Genomic DNA, 15,287 nt, shown 5'->3' on the forward strand with positions numbered 1-15,287 from the left:
CCCCTAAGTTCGGGTCTAGTGGATCCCCTCCTTCTGCCTATTATTATTTACATTTGCGCTACTGTTACCAAAAGGTGTCCTGGGGCTAATAACCATCTGCCTGCAATGTGAGAGAGGGATTCGGGGTTGGGAGTAGAGAGAAGAGAGGGATGGAAGGAAGGGGTGAGAGGAAAGGGGCATGGGTAAACTGCTTAACTCTGCACAAGACCGCCAGGGTTTGAAGGGACCCTTGCTGCTCCCGGCCATGGCCAGGTGAGCTTCTAATGTGGCAGCGCGTATTCCTGTGGAGTGGGAGGCCCTTCACAAAGGTTGACTAGACATCTTTCGGATGTTAATTGCTGTATTTTGGTTATAAACTGGTACTGATGGGGTGAAATCTTTCCTCAGTGTTACTGTTTTTAAAAAATTTCAAAATAATAACGAATTCTATCCCAAAATACACAGCATCACAGAACATTATTTACATTTTCTACTCACACCATTTAGTCAAGCCTGTCGCATAATTTGGTCCTCACCTGCCTCATAATTCCAGTAGCCCTGCTAAGAGGTTTAGAAATTTTTGTCAGGAGGGGGTCCTTACGCCTGTAAACGTTGACAGGGGGGTCTCGGCATCCAAAGGTTTGAAGACCTCTGCATTAAACACATGCCCAAATCTCTATCTGACCATAATCCCATCGTGCTGACCCTCAATCTGCCATACTACAAACCACCTCCCTATAGCTGGCGGTTCAATGCCACTGCACTTACAGATTCACTATATGCAGACACTATAGAGAAGGCAATTAAAGACTACTTTCAACTGAACGAAAGCTCGATAAAGGACCCAAGTATACTGTGGACGGCTTTTAAGGCAACGATACGAGGGGTATGCATAAGTACCACGGTGGGGATACTGCGAGACATTCAGACACAAATAGCGAGGTGTGAGACACGATTAAAATCGCTGGAACACCAATATGAATTAACTCAAAACCAGTCTATATTGGGAGAGATAAGGAAGGAGTTCACTGAATATCAAACCTTTGCTGAGGACGAGATCAAATATGTTCATAAGCGCCCCAAAGCTAGAGCCTTCGGTGAGGGAGGCAGACCAGGCAGGGTGCTAGCGGCCAAAATATGCGAAGGGCGCGGGCCCCAGACGATTTTACAAATACAAGATGAGGCAGGCTCCACTTGCACTGACCCGCGTGATATTTTGCGAGGGTTTGTAAAATCATACAGCAGACTTTATCAGTCCCAACCTACTGCATTGGCTGAGGAAATATTTAAATATCTTGAGGATGTCGCTATTGCTTGGCTCTCAGACTCACAAAGGGCATACTTGTAGCTCCCCATAACTGTGGAGGAAGTCACAGAAATAATTAAATCGCTACCGAATGGCAAGGCCCCCGGACCAGACTGGTTCACATGTGAATTTTACAAACACTACGCTGAACTGCTAGCCCCCCGCTTAGTTGAGATGTTCGGTGATGCTTTCGAGAAAAACATACTCCCACCAACCCTGAGGGAAGCAATGGTAATAGCGCTATTAAAGCAAGCCAAAGACCCTGAGCTCTGCGAGTCGTATCGTCCTTTATCACTTATAAACGTAGACTCTAAAATCCTAGCTAAGTTACTCGCCACACGACTGCAACCTCTTATGACGAACTTGGTCCTCCCAGACCAATCTGGCTATACACCGTCAAGAGCGACCACACATAACACTCGCACAATGTTTGCTTTATCCCATTACCTGGTCCCCAGTACCAAAGCCGTGGCGGTCATGTTAGATGCCGCCAAGGCATTTGATTCCATCGAGTGGTCCTATCTAGTAACAGTACTAAGCAGGATGAGCTTCCCCCCGATATTCATTCAGTGGGTTAAAATATTATACACACAGCCGGTGGCTAGGATCAGGGTAAATGGGTATATTTCCGACTCCATAAAAATAGAACGCGGGACACGTTAAGGCTGTCCATTGTCCCCTTTGTTGTTTGCCCTGGCTTTAGAACCACTCGCATGCAAGGTACGACGGCATCACCACCCCTCCGCGCTCCAATTCCCGAGTAGGCCCCTGAACATATCGCTGTATGCAGATGACATGCTTCTATATGTTTGAGATCCAGAGACCCATTTAGCACCGTTATTGCGTGAGTACATAAAATTCAGAGGGCAGTCTGGACTTCAAATCAATTGGGACTAATCATCCATTATTCCCCTAACTGACACCACCCTACCACACACCACTGAGTTCCCACTTGAATGGCAGGAAGATCCCGTCAAATACCTAGGAGTATGGTATCACAGGGACCCAGAAATTGTTATTAGGACTAACTATGGTCGGGTACTGTCGTCTATAGAAGACAAGGTAAACCGATGGATACAACTGCCACTGTCGCTAGCCGACCGCATTGCTATTGTCAAAATGGTAATCCTCCCTAAACTCCTTTACCTATTCAACAATATCCCAATCCCCCCTCCAAGAGAGGTCTTCAAGCGAATATCATCCGTAGTGACAAAGCTAATATGGGCAGGCAAACAGGCACGTATTGAATTATGCACACTGACACTACCATACTCCAAAGGGGGACTCTGTGTTTCAGATTTTCTACTTTACTATCTATGTGCGCAGGCACAATATGCCACGTACTGGTATCACCAAATTCCATACATGACACATACGGCTATAGAGGAGGGTGATGCAAGACCAATACCACTAACCGCAATTGTTACACACAAACGACCACCCCTGCATGATAAAGATATAAATACTATTGACGCTACAAATAACGCATGGCAAACACTAGGCCAGATGGCACACAAACTTCCGCTCTATGCTCCAGCTCAGCCACTTCATTTTCACCCTGACATATCGGTCACCAATGAGGAGGTGGGTATGGGCTTATTGTGACAGGTGGGTCTGTATACATTCGGAGATCTCTATAATAACGGGAAATTCAAAACCATTCAGGACTTGTCGTATGTGCAGAACCAAACGCTAATGTTTCGCTTCACCCACTACAGATTACAAAAAGCAATCAAACAATTGTACCCTAACTATCCGGAGGACCCGCCACAACTCGACTCACTACAACTAATACTGACATCTCCAAACACTACACATTTAGTGTCTCGACTTTACACTGTAGCGCAAAATGAAATTAACGGCAATGCCCACAAAGCTATGAACAGATGGAACTCCATCTTAGACGATCCACTCTCAGAAGTGAATTGGCAAACCACTTGTCATTTGATTACGATGTTAACACCAAATGGTAATTTACGGCTGGTACATTTCAAATATCTGCACCAAGCATACCATACGCCTGTAAAACTGTGCAATTATGGGCTTCGCTCAGACGCGAACTGTAAAAGGTGTGGCTTTGACCAGGCCGATTTCATTTATTTAGCATGGAACTGCTTAAAGGTACGAGCATACTGGGAACTGGTCACCTCAATACTGACAGAAATGGTGGGTAACACCCTTGAATGCTCTATCCATGTTTGCCTATTGGGGCTTTTGAGTGACATCCGAGCTGCAAAACGCAAATTCTGTGTTGTGGCCCTATTGCTCGCCAAGCGGCGTATATCCATGTGCTGGGACAGTAAAGTAACGCCGAATGTCAAACAATGGCTCAGTGATATGTCCCACTGTTCCGATACCCTGCGGACATACGAAGAAGAACTCCCTGCCCGATCCAGACCAAAAGACTATTGGCAAATTTTAACACATTATTTGAGTGCTAACCCGACTACCCCATGATATAGATTGTATATGTCCTTCTAAGTAATTAATGTATATGTGCAACATGTGTGTACTTATAGAACCCATCACATTGGGTTGACGGATGCTGTTGTGTACTGGTCTGAGTTGTTCTTACTGTATTCGAGATGAATTGCCTTTTGTAAACTCAATAAAAAGATTAAAAAAATATATATATTGGAGATCGGAGTTAGAGGTAAGTAACTCATGTCTTCTACTACATGGGATCCTTTATATATTCACATGCTTGAATTAGAAAAGCAAGCAGCACACATCATAACATACAAAAAAGTAAGAAGGAGTCAAATTTTTAATTAAACTGGTTTCTCAGGACTGCCTATACCAATGCTGCGTGAAGGTATGTCTGCTCCTCCAGGTGGCTGCACAGCAGTAGCCCCTCAAAGGCACTCCAGTTAAAGCCATGTCCCTGGCTCTTCCCTGGAGAAGATGCTTTCCTTTGGATGACAGAAAACAATACCAGCTGAGGGCCAACGAGCGATCCCCGTTTGGGCGGGGCTTGACCCTTTCGTGGTAGGCCAAACCACACAAATAGCTCGTCTGATCTATATGGAATATGAGGGATCTACGAGAGTCCAGAGAATCCAATGCTTTTTTGCTGATGAAGATGGGTTTGGAAAGAAGAATCTAAGAATAATAGGCTCATTTAGGTGAAAGTCAGAAAGAACCTTTGGAATGAAATTAGGGTTGGTTCAAAGAATTACCTTGTCCTTAGTAAACTGGAGAAAAGGATCTCTGATGTTGAATGCTTGAATCTCTCCCACTATCCTAGCAGATGTCAGAGCCAGAAGTAATCCTGTTTCCCAAGAGAGAAATTTCAAGTCTACCCTATGTATAGGCTGAAAATGAGGTAACATTAGCTGACCGAGGACTGTATTAAGTTCCCATGGTACTGGAGGATGTCGTAGAGGTGGAACTGCTCTGACGAGTCCTTTCATAAACTGTTTAGTGATTCTTTACGAAAACAGAGAAGGCGTTGATGTTTCAGTTCCCCAAGCTCTTGAAATTGCTGCAAGATGGATGCTGACTGAAGAATATTTAAGTCCACTTTTGGCTTAATTTAATAAATAAGGGGGATTTGAATAGGTTTTACTTGAAGTGGATGATGACCATTATTTCTGCACTAGACACAGAAATGCTTCCGTTTAGCATTGTAAGTCTTATATGTCGTTGGGGTTTGAACCTGCACCAGAATATCTTTACATTTTTGTGGAAGATCTAAATGGTCAAATTCTGAGTGATCAGCAACCATGCGGTCAAATTCAATGACTTGGGATTGTGGTGGAGAATCTCTCTGTGACATTGGGAAATATCCTGGGATGTACCTTCAGAGGAAAGGGTAGACATACCGAAAGCTGTAGTAGCTTGAAGTCCCAATATTGACAAGGCCATGGCGAAGCAATAAGGATCAGAGTGCAATGATCTATTCTTGCCTATGTAAACACATGCGGGGGATCTAGGGAAAAGGTGTAAGCAAACATTCACCCCCCAGTCACAGATCTGGGCATAAATCAATAGTTGTGTTGCTCGCCATGCCATTCCAGTTTGGACTCAGTCATATGCAAAGCAGTCTTGACCGTGCTTCCCATGGGGACAGTCCAGGTGAATGTTTGACAATGTTCAGCATACTCTGTTGTGTTGCTATAGTCGCTCTAAGAGGGAAGGGTATGCCCATGCATGCATGGGTCCTGCGGTAGCTATGCTGCTGAATTTATGCTAGTCTGGCTGATCAGGGGTGATACCCAGAAACCAGTCCCAGGATACTTGTTTTGCAGTCAAGGGAGGATCTGGCCTGGCAGTTCGGGCTGGACTGTTTCCATGGGGAGTAGGGTCAACGCTGATTTGCATATGGCTGGGTCCACAATGGGGTGGCATGGTGAGCAAGTAAACAATGAATTTAACACAGATGTGTGACTGGGTGAATGTTTGACAATGTTAAACATCCCAAACACATTCTTTGTGTTGCAAAATATAAAAGCTCCAATGTTGGAGAAGCAGCAAGTAAAATTGGGGTGTAGGCGACTTAAAACCAGTCACTAGATTATAAACGTAGCCTAGAGTTTAGCAGAGATAATCTTCTCAGTCTCTTTGGAGTATGAGTGGATCTTTGGTGGTGAAGCTGGAGTCTCCTGCGGTGTTGGCGATGCAGGAGTCAGAAGAGAACACGGTCTACGTCCTAATGGTGACACTGATGCCTGCCTTAATGGCATTCCTGGTTTCGGAACGGGTACTGTTAATTCCGATAAAAGCACTGAATGAGGTGGCAGACTAGTCAGGTTGAGGGGAGCCAAAAGAGTTTATAGTGAGTCCTCTAATGGTATCACGTAATGAGGTACACCAAGCAGCCGTGGTATCTCTACTTCAGACAGTGTGAGGCTCTTTTTAGGGGCAGATGTAAATGGAGAAATTGAGAATCCCGGATTTGAGCATCACAGAATAAGAGAATGGATTGTAGATGCCTAGTGGATTATGTGATTGAAGGCATAAATGAAGCACACAAAATCAGAGTATCCTGACATAGATGGAGATGATCTTGATTGATACAGTGTCTCGTAAGTGATGATACATCCCTTGACGACAAACATGTTGGCATTGAGACTTTCAATGTCAAGATCTTCTACACTAACAGGGAATGATGTGGGATGATGTTTCCGGTCATCTATCTTTCTCTTTTCCTTAGATCTTTCTCTAGGGAAGTCTTTTTGATTCCTAGCATCATGTGGGAGGGATAGAGGGCATTGTCTCGATGATTTATCAGCCTTCTTTCTTTCTTACTTTCTTATTTCACGGTGTGTCCTGAAACTTCCCATTGAGCCTGATGCCACCTCAGTTTAAATTTCCTTTTAGACATTTTTTGCAGAACTCATTGTTTAGTTGAATAAGAAGATGGAAAACACACATACAGAGTATATGGGTATGAGAACAGCAATCTTGAGCATTCCAACAGCAGTCAATAGCCAGTTCCTTTAAATTCAATCTTATGTTCTTTATTCATAAGTCAACGATGAGCGGATCTCTGTATTTTCTAGCACACACTAGCCAACACACGTTTTATCTCTGGACATTAGTATTTCATTAGACTTCGTCAGAGCAACAACAGTAATTTCTATAAAGTTCAATCTTACAGCAAGGTGATTCATATAATTTATTCACCATAGTACCCGTGGCTGAAATATTAGTATGTGCTCAAGTTCATCTTGTAAAAGAGAAAGTAAGAACTGGAAATTCCAATGAAGATATATGGGCAGATAAACATTCCAAATATGTGGCCAAGTTAATCCAATTACAATCATTAGTAAAGTAAACTCGAACGTTCATTCTGATAAAACAATAGGATTTGACACAAACAGTTGGCACTCATCAAAATGTCTCAAAATAATTACCTTTGAGGGGCGTGGCTAGACCGGCGATGTGAGCAGACGCGCTCTTGCGGAGCTCTTGCCGCCGCTGGCCCTTTCATGTGCATTTAAGGCGGATCTAGGGGCGACCGGACCCCCCCTGCAACGCCCCTGTATGCTGGCTGACTGAGGCGGCGATTTTTTGGGACCATCGGCGGTACGGCAGTGACCGGGGAAACACTGAGGCGAGTGACCGGCTTGGCGCGAACGCAGCCTACCTTCCGCCATCTTGGGCTGCTGCGGAGGCGGCTTGCTGCCGGGCCGGGCGACGCATCGGGTGCACCTACGGACTCCTGCCACGAGACCCCCAGTCCAAACCTACATTTGGGAGCTCTCGTCTCCCGCCGCGCCCCGGTGTTGAGGAGCTGTGCCGCGGCGGAGGGCTGGACGGCGCTCGGGCACAGGCAGTGCCCCCGGGGCGCCTCTTGAAGCAGACGGCGCCCGCCATTTTCAGGATCCGCACAGTGGAGCACCGGTTCTGTGGCGGCCTGGCTGATCTGCGCGGCGGGGAGCGGTGAAGGTGAGCTGCTGCTCTTAGCGTTGCCCGGGGATGATCTCTCCCCCTGCTGGCCCTGTTGCCTCTTGAGGGACCGCGACATCGGCGACCTCCCCCCCCCCCCGTTTCTGCCGACGAGTGACTGGTGGAGGTAGAGCGCGGGGCCCTGGCGGTGTGGGGTGCCTGTCGATCTGCCGGAGTGGTGCACAGTGGATTTGGACTACTTCCCCAGCGTGGACCCCGGACTGTGGGGCTGGAGCAGAGGCCTCGTTCTGCGACGGTGTGGTTGGCTGTGGGGTGCTGCTGCCAGGTGGGTCCTGCGGACGGAGTCTGGCCCCTCCTCAGGGCCTTGCTCCCACGAGCTATTTCAGACGGAGACTCCGACCCACGGCGACGCTCTGCGGCCTGAGACGACCTCCCCGGGCCTACAAGGACGATGACGCGCACGAACAGGGGCGCTAGGACGGATCAGCCGACGGCCCCAAAGATAATCCTGTGACAGCCATGTGGGGCAAGACGGGGGCGTCGGCGGCTGGAGAGGGCCCATCCAGGGGATCGGTGGATTCCCCACCAGTTACGCAGGCGTTCATGGCCAGCTTTATGTCCGAACTCAAGGCAGAGATTGGCTCCTGAGAACAGAGGTGCAATCGTGCGTCACGGAACTCAAGCGGGAGGTCGTGGAGTTGGGAGATCGAGTGGATAGTCTGGAACGGACTATGGACACGCGCACGGAGGACCAGGAACACTTGTGGCAGCGCCTGTCGGCCCTGGAAGAGCAGAACATTGAACTCCAGATCAAGCAGGAGGATTTGGAAAACCGGGGCCGGCGCGACAACCTCCGTATTCGCGGCGTGCCACTCGGAGCGGAAGGGAAGGATGTACTGGAATATGTGGCGCAGCTACTTCATGAGGTGCGAGGTGACGAGGATGTGTCACCCCCCACTCTTGACCGTGCACATCGGGTGGCGGCCCCTGCTGGGAGGTCGGGCCTCCTCCCGGATATTCTCACGAGGGTGCATTTCTTTGTGGAGAAAGAAGAGATATGGAAATGCGCCAGGGACAAGCCGGACTTGCAATACCAGGGGCACAAGATCCAAATTTTTCAGGACCTGGCGCCCAACACCCTGAAGCGGCGGCGTGCTTTCAGCCCGGTGACGGAGAAGCTGCGAAACATGAACATTCCGTACCAATGGGGCCATCCATTTGCACTTATCTTCCAGTGGGAGGGGAGACGCAAAGCTCTGCGATCGTACGAGGAGGCGGCGAGACTTCTCAAAATCTCGGGCTCTCCTCCAGAGAGTCCTTCTAAGCACTCATCCCGCAAGAGAACGCCATCTGGGCCGGATTGGACCACGGTGCCGCGGAGACGGCGTACACCGCCTGCTGATGTGCCTACGAACAGCCAAGCTCGGCAGGACGTTATAGCCCACATTAGAGCTTTGGAGGAGGCAGACCCTGACCCTGAGGAGTACTCCTCCACGGAGCGTCCCCTGCGCCGTGATGATGGCGGGACATTTACTGCAATCAGCTCGAGGTACTGTTATCCTATGCTCCAACAGCGGGCCGGGGTTGTCAGTTGGGGGGAGGGCCCGGGTGGGCTCCTGATCACTCACTGCTGGGCCTGGGAGGATGGGGGCTCCATACCTCCTAGTACTTTCTGTCAGCCATGTCCCTCTGGTGCTGCCCCCTGGGGAGTGACATCCCGATGGACATTCGAACCCGAGGGTGTAGGATGCCCTATTCTGGGGACAGCGAACTCTGGCCCTGTTGGCCACACCTTCTTGGTTCATACTTCCAGCCTCAACAGCTGTGGCCTGTTTGGTTTTTGTATCCGACTCTCTTTTTTCCTTCTTTCTCTCTTTCCTCCTTCTCTTTCTTCTGTATGGGACCTGAGAGGGTAGGCGTGGGGACGGGTGAGGTCGGGAAGGGTGGGATCATTGCCGGGGAGGTATGGGTGGTATGTGATGTGTTGAGGTTGGCGATAATTGCGAATCCTAGTATTCCTTGCCATGGCGAGTAAGGTGGATAGACCCCTTAAGATCTTGCCCCTTTAACGTTAAGGGCCTTAATTCGCCCAATAAGCGCAGGCAGATCTGGCATTATATCTTGCGACATGACCCAGATATCGTTTTCTTGAAAGAGACCCATCTTCTCCAGGCAGACACTGGGCGCATGGCGCACCCCAGATACCCTCTCCAATAATTGGGCGGTGGCAACCAACGAAAACGGCGGGGGTGGCGATTCTGTGCAAAGCTGGCATCAGGCGAGGTACCGATAGGATCTTTCGAAGTGGTGATGGCCGTTTCCTCAAGGTGACTGTCGAGGCGGGAATTCGCCGCCTTACGCTATGCAATCTGTACGCCCCTAATCAGGCACAGGATCGTTTCCTTCGGGGACCTCTTGCGAGACCAGGTGCTCCGGGGTGGGCCCTCTGTTATCCTCGGGGGGATTTTAATTTGGTGTGGTGCCCAAGGATGGACCGGAGTGAGGGCTCCTTTCATGGGGCGGGGGCGATGTCCCTGGCTCTTCGCAAACAGATAGAAGACCTAGGGTTATTTGATGCATGGCGATACTTCTCCCCGGATAAAAGAGAATACTCTTTTTATTCGAGCGCCCACCGTTCTTACTCCCGCATGGATCATGTCTTCCTGTCCCATGATTTGCTTAATGATGTGGTTGATGCTGGGATGTCGGACATATCCATATCGGACCATGCCCATGTGGAACTCTTCCTCAGGGATCCCCGGACTGGTCCCCCAGAGAGCGGAAGTGGCATCTACCCCCGCACCTCCTTAGAGATGCGGCGTCTGTGGAAGACATCCGCGCGGCCATTACCTCCTATTTTGAGTTCAATGACCTCCCGGAGACGCCTTTTCAGGTGGTCTGGGACGCCTTTAAGTCCACAATCCGGGGCCACATTACATCCCTCGCGATTGCAAGGGCACGAGAGGGCAGGGCGGTGGAGGATGGCTTGGTGAGGGATTTGCGGGAGGCGGTGACGCGAGATCAGGAGGGGTCCACCTTGAAGACGCGGCGACAACTGGCAAACATTCGGGGCCAGCTGCGGCTGTTGCGTGCTAATAGGGCAGAGGGATCCCTTTTGGCCCTGAAGCAACTACATTTCGATGGAGGGGACAAGGTGGGGAAACTATTGGCGAGGCGACTGAGGGTCAAAGCGGCCAGATCCCACATAGCGAATGTGAAGCTCCCCGATGGGTCTTGGGCGATGACGGCGGGGGACAAGCTAGGAGCGTTTCACGACTATTACACCTCATTATACACGGCAGACCCACCGGCACCCGACGTGTCGGAGGCCGTGTTAGAGCACAATAGCGGAACGCAGCTAGACACCCTCACGGCTGGGAGACTGGAGGAGCCGCTAACTCTGGAAGAGGTGACCTCGGCCATCAAGGAGCTGAACCTGGGCAAAGCGCCGGGACCTGATGGCTTGCCGCTCTCCTTCTATCGAATATTCCAGACTCAGCTGACTCCGTACCTACTCCGGCTGTTTGCCTCTTTTGATGGCGGTCAAGGCCCCTCCCCGGACATGGGGATGGCCGAAATAGCCCTGATCCCGAAACCTGGGAAAGACCCTGCGCTATGCTCGTCGTATCGCCCGATTGCGCTGCTTAATACCGACTTTAAAATATACACCAAGATGCTGGCCAAAAGATTGGATCCCCACATGCCTGACCTCGTGCACCCGGATCAGGTGGGCTTCATCCGTGGCCGCCAAGGAGCTGACAATGTGCGGAAAGTTGCTCATTTGGTGGGAAAGGCGTGCCATTGGCGTATCCCGGCATGCCTCCTCTCGTTGGACGCTGAGAAAGCGTTTGACCGTGTGGACTGGTCGTTTCTCCGAGCGGTCCTTTGTAAAATGGGACTCGGTCCACTGATGGTTGCTCGGATTATGGCACCTTATGCTGCGCCTAAGGCTAGGGTCCGTGTGAACGGAGGATTGACGGATCCAATTGACATCGGAAGAGGGACGAGACAGGGCTGCCCCCTCTCGCCCCTTTTGTTCGCCCTGGCGGTCGAACCCTTGGCGGATATGATTAGGCGTGACCCGGACATCCACGGCATTCCGTTGGGTGGACAGGTCCATAAAGTGGCGCTATACGCCGACGATCTCATCCTTACCCTCACGGAACCCCGACAGTCCCTGCCAGCACTCCATGCAGTGCTCAGCTCCTTTGAGGACGCTTCCGGCCTGAAAATTAACCATGATAAATCGTGGGTACTTAACCTTACGATCCCCCCAGCTGACGTCCCCTTGCTGGAACAGTTGTGCCCCTATCGCTGGACTGCCCGTCATATTCGATATCTTGGCATATCCCTGACCCCCTCCCTGGAGGATTGGTCGGCACTTAATTGGGCAGCTTGCCATAAATCCATCCTTGAGGACCTGAGACGCTGGAGGCCACTTAATCCCTCGTGGCTGGGACGGCTGAACGCTATTAAAATGTCTATTCTGCCCAAGCTCTTGTATTTGTTCCAATGCCTTCCCACACCTATCCCCCTACCGAGCATCCGAGCCCTGCAAAAGGACTGCACTAAGTTTATATGGGGAGGTAAGAGACCCCGCTTTTCTCAGGCACTTCTTATGGCTCCGCGAGATCGTGGCGGCCTTGCGTGCCCTAATTTCGTGGACTATTACTGGGCCGCCCACTTGCGGTTTGTGATTGAATGGGGCACTAGGAGGAGTGAGAAGGGGTGGCTCCATATGGACCGGGCGGTCACGGGCCGCACCGTCTGGAATCTGGCCTCGACTCATAAAGCGGGGCGGTCCCCTAGTGCGTATCTGGCGGTGCCCACGAAAACAGTTTTGAATGTGTGGGACAGGACAGCGGTACGGAGAGGTCTCACGACTTTCCCCTCACCGCATACTCCTATCGAGGATAACCCGTGGTTCCCCCCGGCTAACCATACTACTGCCTTTCGTAAATGGTCGCAGGGTGACTGTAGGGTCCTTACGGATCTCTTTGATGGGGGCAGCCTCAAGACTTTCGCCCATTGTAGAGAGGAATTCCGACTCCCGCCGGAAGCTGAGCTACAATTTCTCCAATTGCGTCATTGGGCCTTGTCGGACGCGATATATCCAGGGGCCACTAGGACCTTTACCCAGTTTGAGCGTCTTGCACGCTCTTGCACCGACACGAAGGGCCTGATCTCTCGAATTTACCACATTTTGCAACACCCTCCAGCTCCCCCTTGCCAGCAGTATCAGCAAAAATGGAATGCGACGCTGGGTGAGGATATTCTACCGACGCAGTGGGCCCGCCTCTGGAGGGACATCCCCAAAGTATACCACAGCGTACCGCAGCAAGAAAACGCGTACAAAGTAATGACACAATGGTATTACACACCACAGCGCCTACACAGAATGTTCCCCTCTTCCTCTCCTGGGTGTTGGAGGTGCCAACATGTGCCTGGGGATTTCCTGCACATATGGTGGACCTGCCCTCTGATCGCCGTCTTCTGGAAAGAGGTACTGAGCCACATAAGGGGGGTTCTGGGGTTTCCCTTGCCTGATGCCGCCAGTACAGCGTTGCTGGGAATCAAACCTGCCAATTTGCTAGCCCTGACCCGTAATGAATGGAGTGTAGCGTTACAAATGCTGGGCGCGGCCAAACAACTTATTGCCCTGTACTGGAAAAAGGCGGAGACTCCCCCTCTTGCCGCATGGTTTGGGAGACTCTGGCATGTCATCACTATGGAACTGCTCTCAGCGAGACTACAGTCCCACACTATACGCTTTGAGAAGGTTTGGCGGCCCCTAGTGATGTATCTGTGCAAAAGCGAACATGCTAGAAACATGCCCCCCAGGCTGCGAGCGCTGCGCTTAGTGGAGGATGCTGTGCTTCCCTTTACCACCCGTAACGCCCTAGACTGATGGCCTGTTACCCCGCCATGGAGATGTGACTATGAGCCCTGATGACTGTTCCTGACTGTTACTCCTTGGGTCCTATCGCTCCCTCTAGCTTGTCTACCTCTTTCCGGCCTTTCTCTCTGCTCTCCCTGGACTCTGTCTCAACTTTCTCTGTTGTCTTCCTCTAGTCTCTGGATATGTGTTGGACCGCTTTGGTCTGTTGTTGGGCCTCGTTTGCCCCATTTGTTGTTGCCCAACCCTCTGGGCTGCATTCCAAGCATGGTGACAATTGGGCGGGACCGATTGCGGGTACTGTTCTCTTCATCTGGATGCCCGAGCTGTTTGCCAACAGGACATTGACTATGCGAATGAAAGAATTACGGGTCCTGCATACACCAGCAGCTATTGTATACCAAGTGTTGTATCGCGGCCGGCCCCTTGAGGGTTGTAGGCTTAACGCCGTGTAAGTGTCACCTTTTCATGTGCGTTCCCCTACATGGGGGTTTAATAAAACAGATGTTGACAAAAAAAAAAAAATTACCTTTCAGGTAATATAAAGAGCGTTCCATTATTACAGACACAGAATTTTTTGGGTGATAGTTTGCCGCTACGAAGTGGCTAGTCTTCTGCTACATGGTCCAAACGATATTTAAGTTACTATGTACGGCTAGTTGTTTCTGTTCTCAGTTCCTTTAAACGCATACAACTATCAGATGAATAACCATTAGAGTGTTGATGTTACTTGGGCATGTGTTTTGTATTTATGGTCATATAAGCAAGTTGTAATAATGAGAAAGGTCCTCGTATTCTGACATAGTCCCTGGCACAGCACAATATGCATACCTTAAATATGGTACTTACCAATGCTTATGGGGCAATCCATGCTACTCACCAAGGTTCATGCCAGGATGCTCTAGACCCATTATGATCAACTCCATGTATACACCTCAAACCACAGTGCTCTATATCCATTTGCCTGCCCATTGCACTAATGAAAATCTTCCCATATTCTTTATCCATCCCCCAGATCATATACTCTACAATCATTCCTAACAGGATTGTTCTAAAACCCAGACAATGACATCTTGACAAATTCCTGCATTATGGGTACAGTGCAGCTAGTCCAGAAATAGACTATGGTAATATTTTGCTCATACTCCAGGCAGATCATGGTACTTTAGTCCTATTCCTTCAGACATACCATTATACTCTACACCCAGACCTATTCCCAAAACGATGGAACACACTATCCATTCTGTTCAACCTATTTTATTCTAGTCTCTTTCCACACTGCTCAAACATGAAAGTCTTAGTAAAATACCCTTTTCTCTTAACCTTAGCTGTCACCATTACCCTTATCCTGGACCATGATGCTGGCCAGGAACAATGCCCTAAGATCATGGTAACCTCATGCTCCTGGTTGAGGAAATAAATTTAATGAGGGAATGGAGTCCTCTACTTCTGTGAACAACTCACCTGTTCCTGGAGCTCAGCTAGCCGCTGAGCTCGCTCCTCTTCCGAATTGTCTGAGGAGTCGTCACTCTCCGAGGAGCTATCACTACTTGTGTCACTGGACGTTGGAGGGGGAGGTTTGCTGGGTGGCAGGACAACTGGGGAAGGGGATGGAACAGCTGGCTCTTCCGGTTCATCTGGCATCTTAGCGTAACGCATCTCAAAAACATCCTGAAGAGACCAAGAAAATTAAAAGGAGATTTGTGATAGAAGTAAATATCCATCAAAACCACAAAATGCCTAACATTAGCA

The 15,287-nt window shown here is 49.8% G+C and overlaps 1 protein-coding gene across 7 annotated transcripts in view; it reads right to left on the reverse strand.

Annotated features, from left to right (window-relative positions):
• The window catches only part of BRD4 (bromodomain containing 4), a 1,377,132-nt gene that overhangs the window by 707,018 nt on the left and 654,827 nt on the right, over positions 1–15,287 (reverse strand). For all 7 annotated transcript variants that reach the window (XM_078681876.1, XM_078681852.1, XM_078681859.1 and 4 more), the window contains one exon: positions 15,000–15,206. In XM_078681876.1, the coding sequence (XP_078538002.1) occupies positions 15,000–15,206 (207 nt within the window). The remainder of the gene's footprint in view (positions 1–14,999; positions 15,207–15,287) is intronic.

Source organism: Lissotriton helveticus, chromosome 1_1 (genome assembly GCF_964261635.1).
Source record: "Lissotriton helveticus chromosome 1_1, aLisHel1.1, whole genome shotgun sequence".
In the NCBI taxonomy this organism is placed as follows: Eukaryota; Metazoa; Chordata; class Amphibia; order Caudata; family Salamandridae; genus Lissotriton; species Lissotriton helveticus.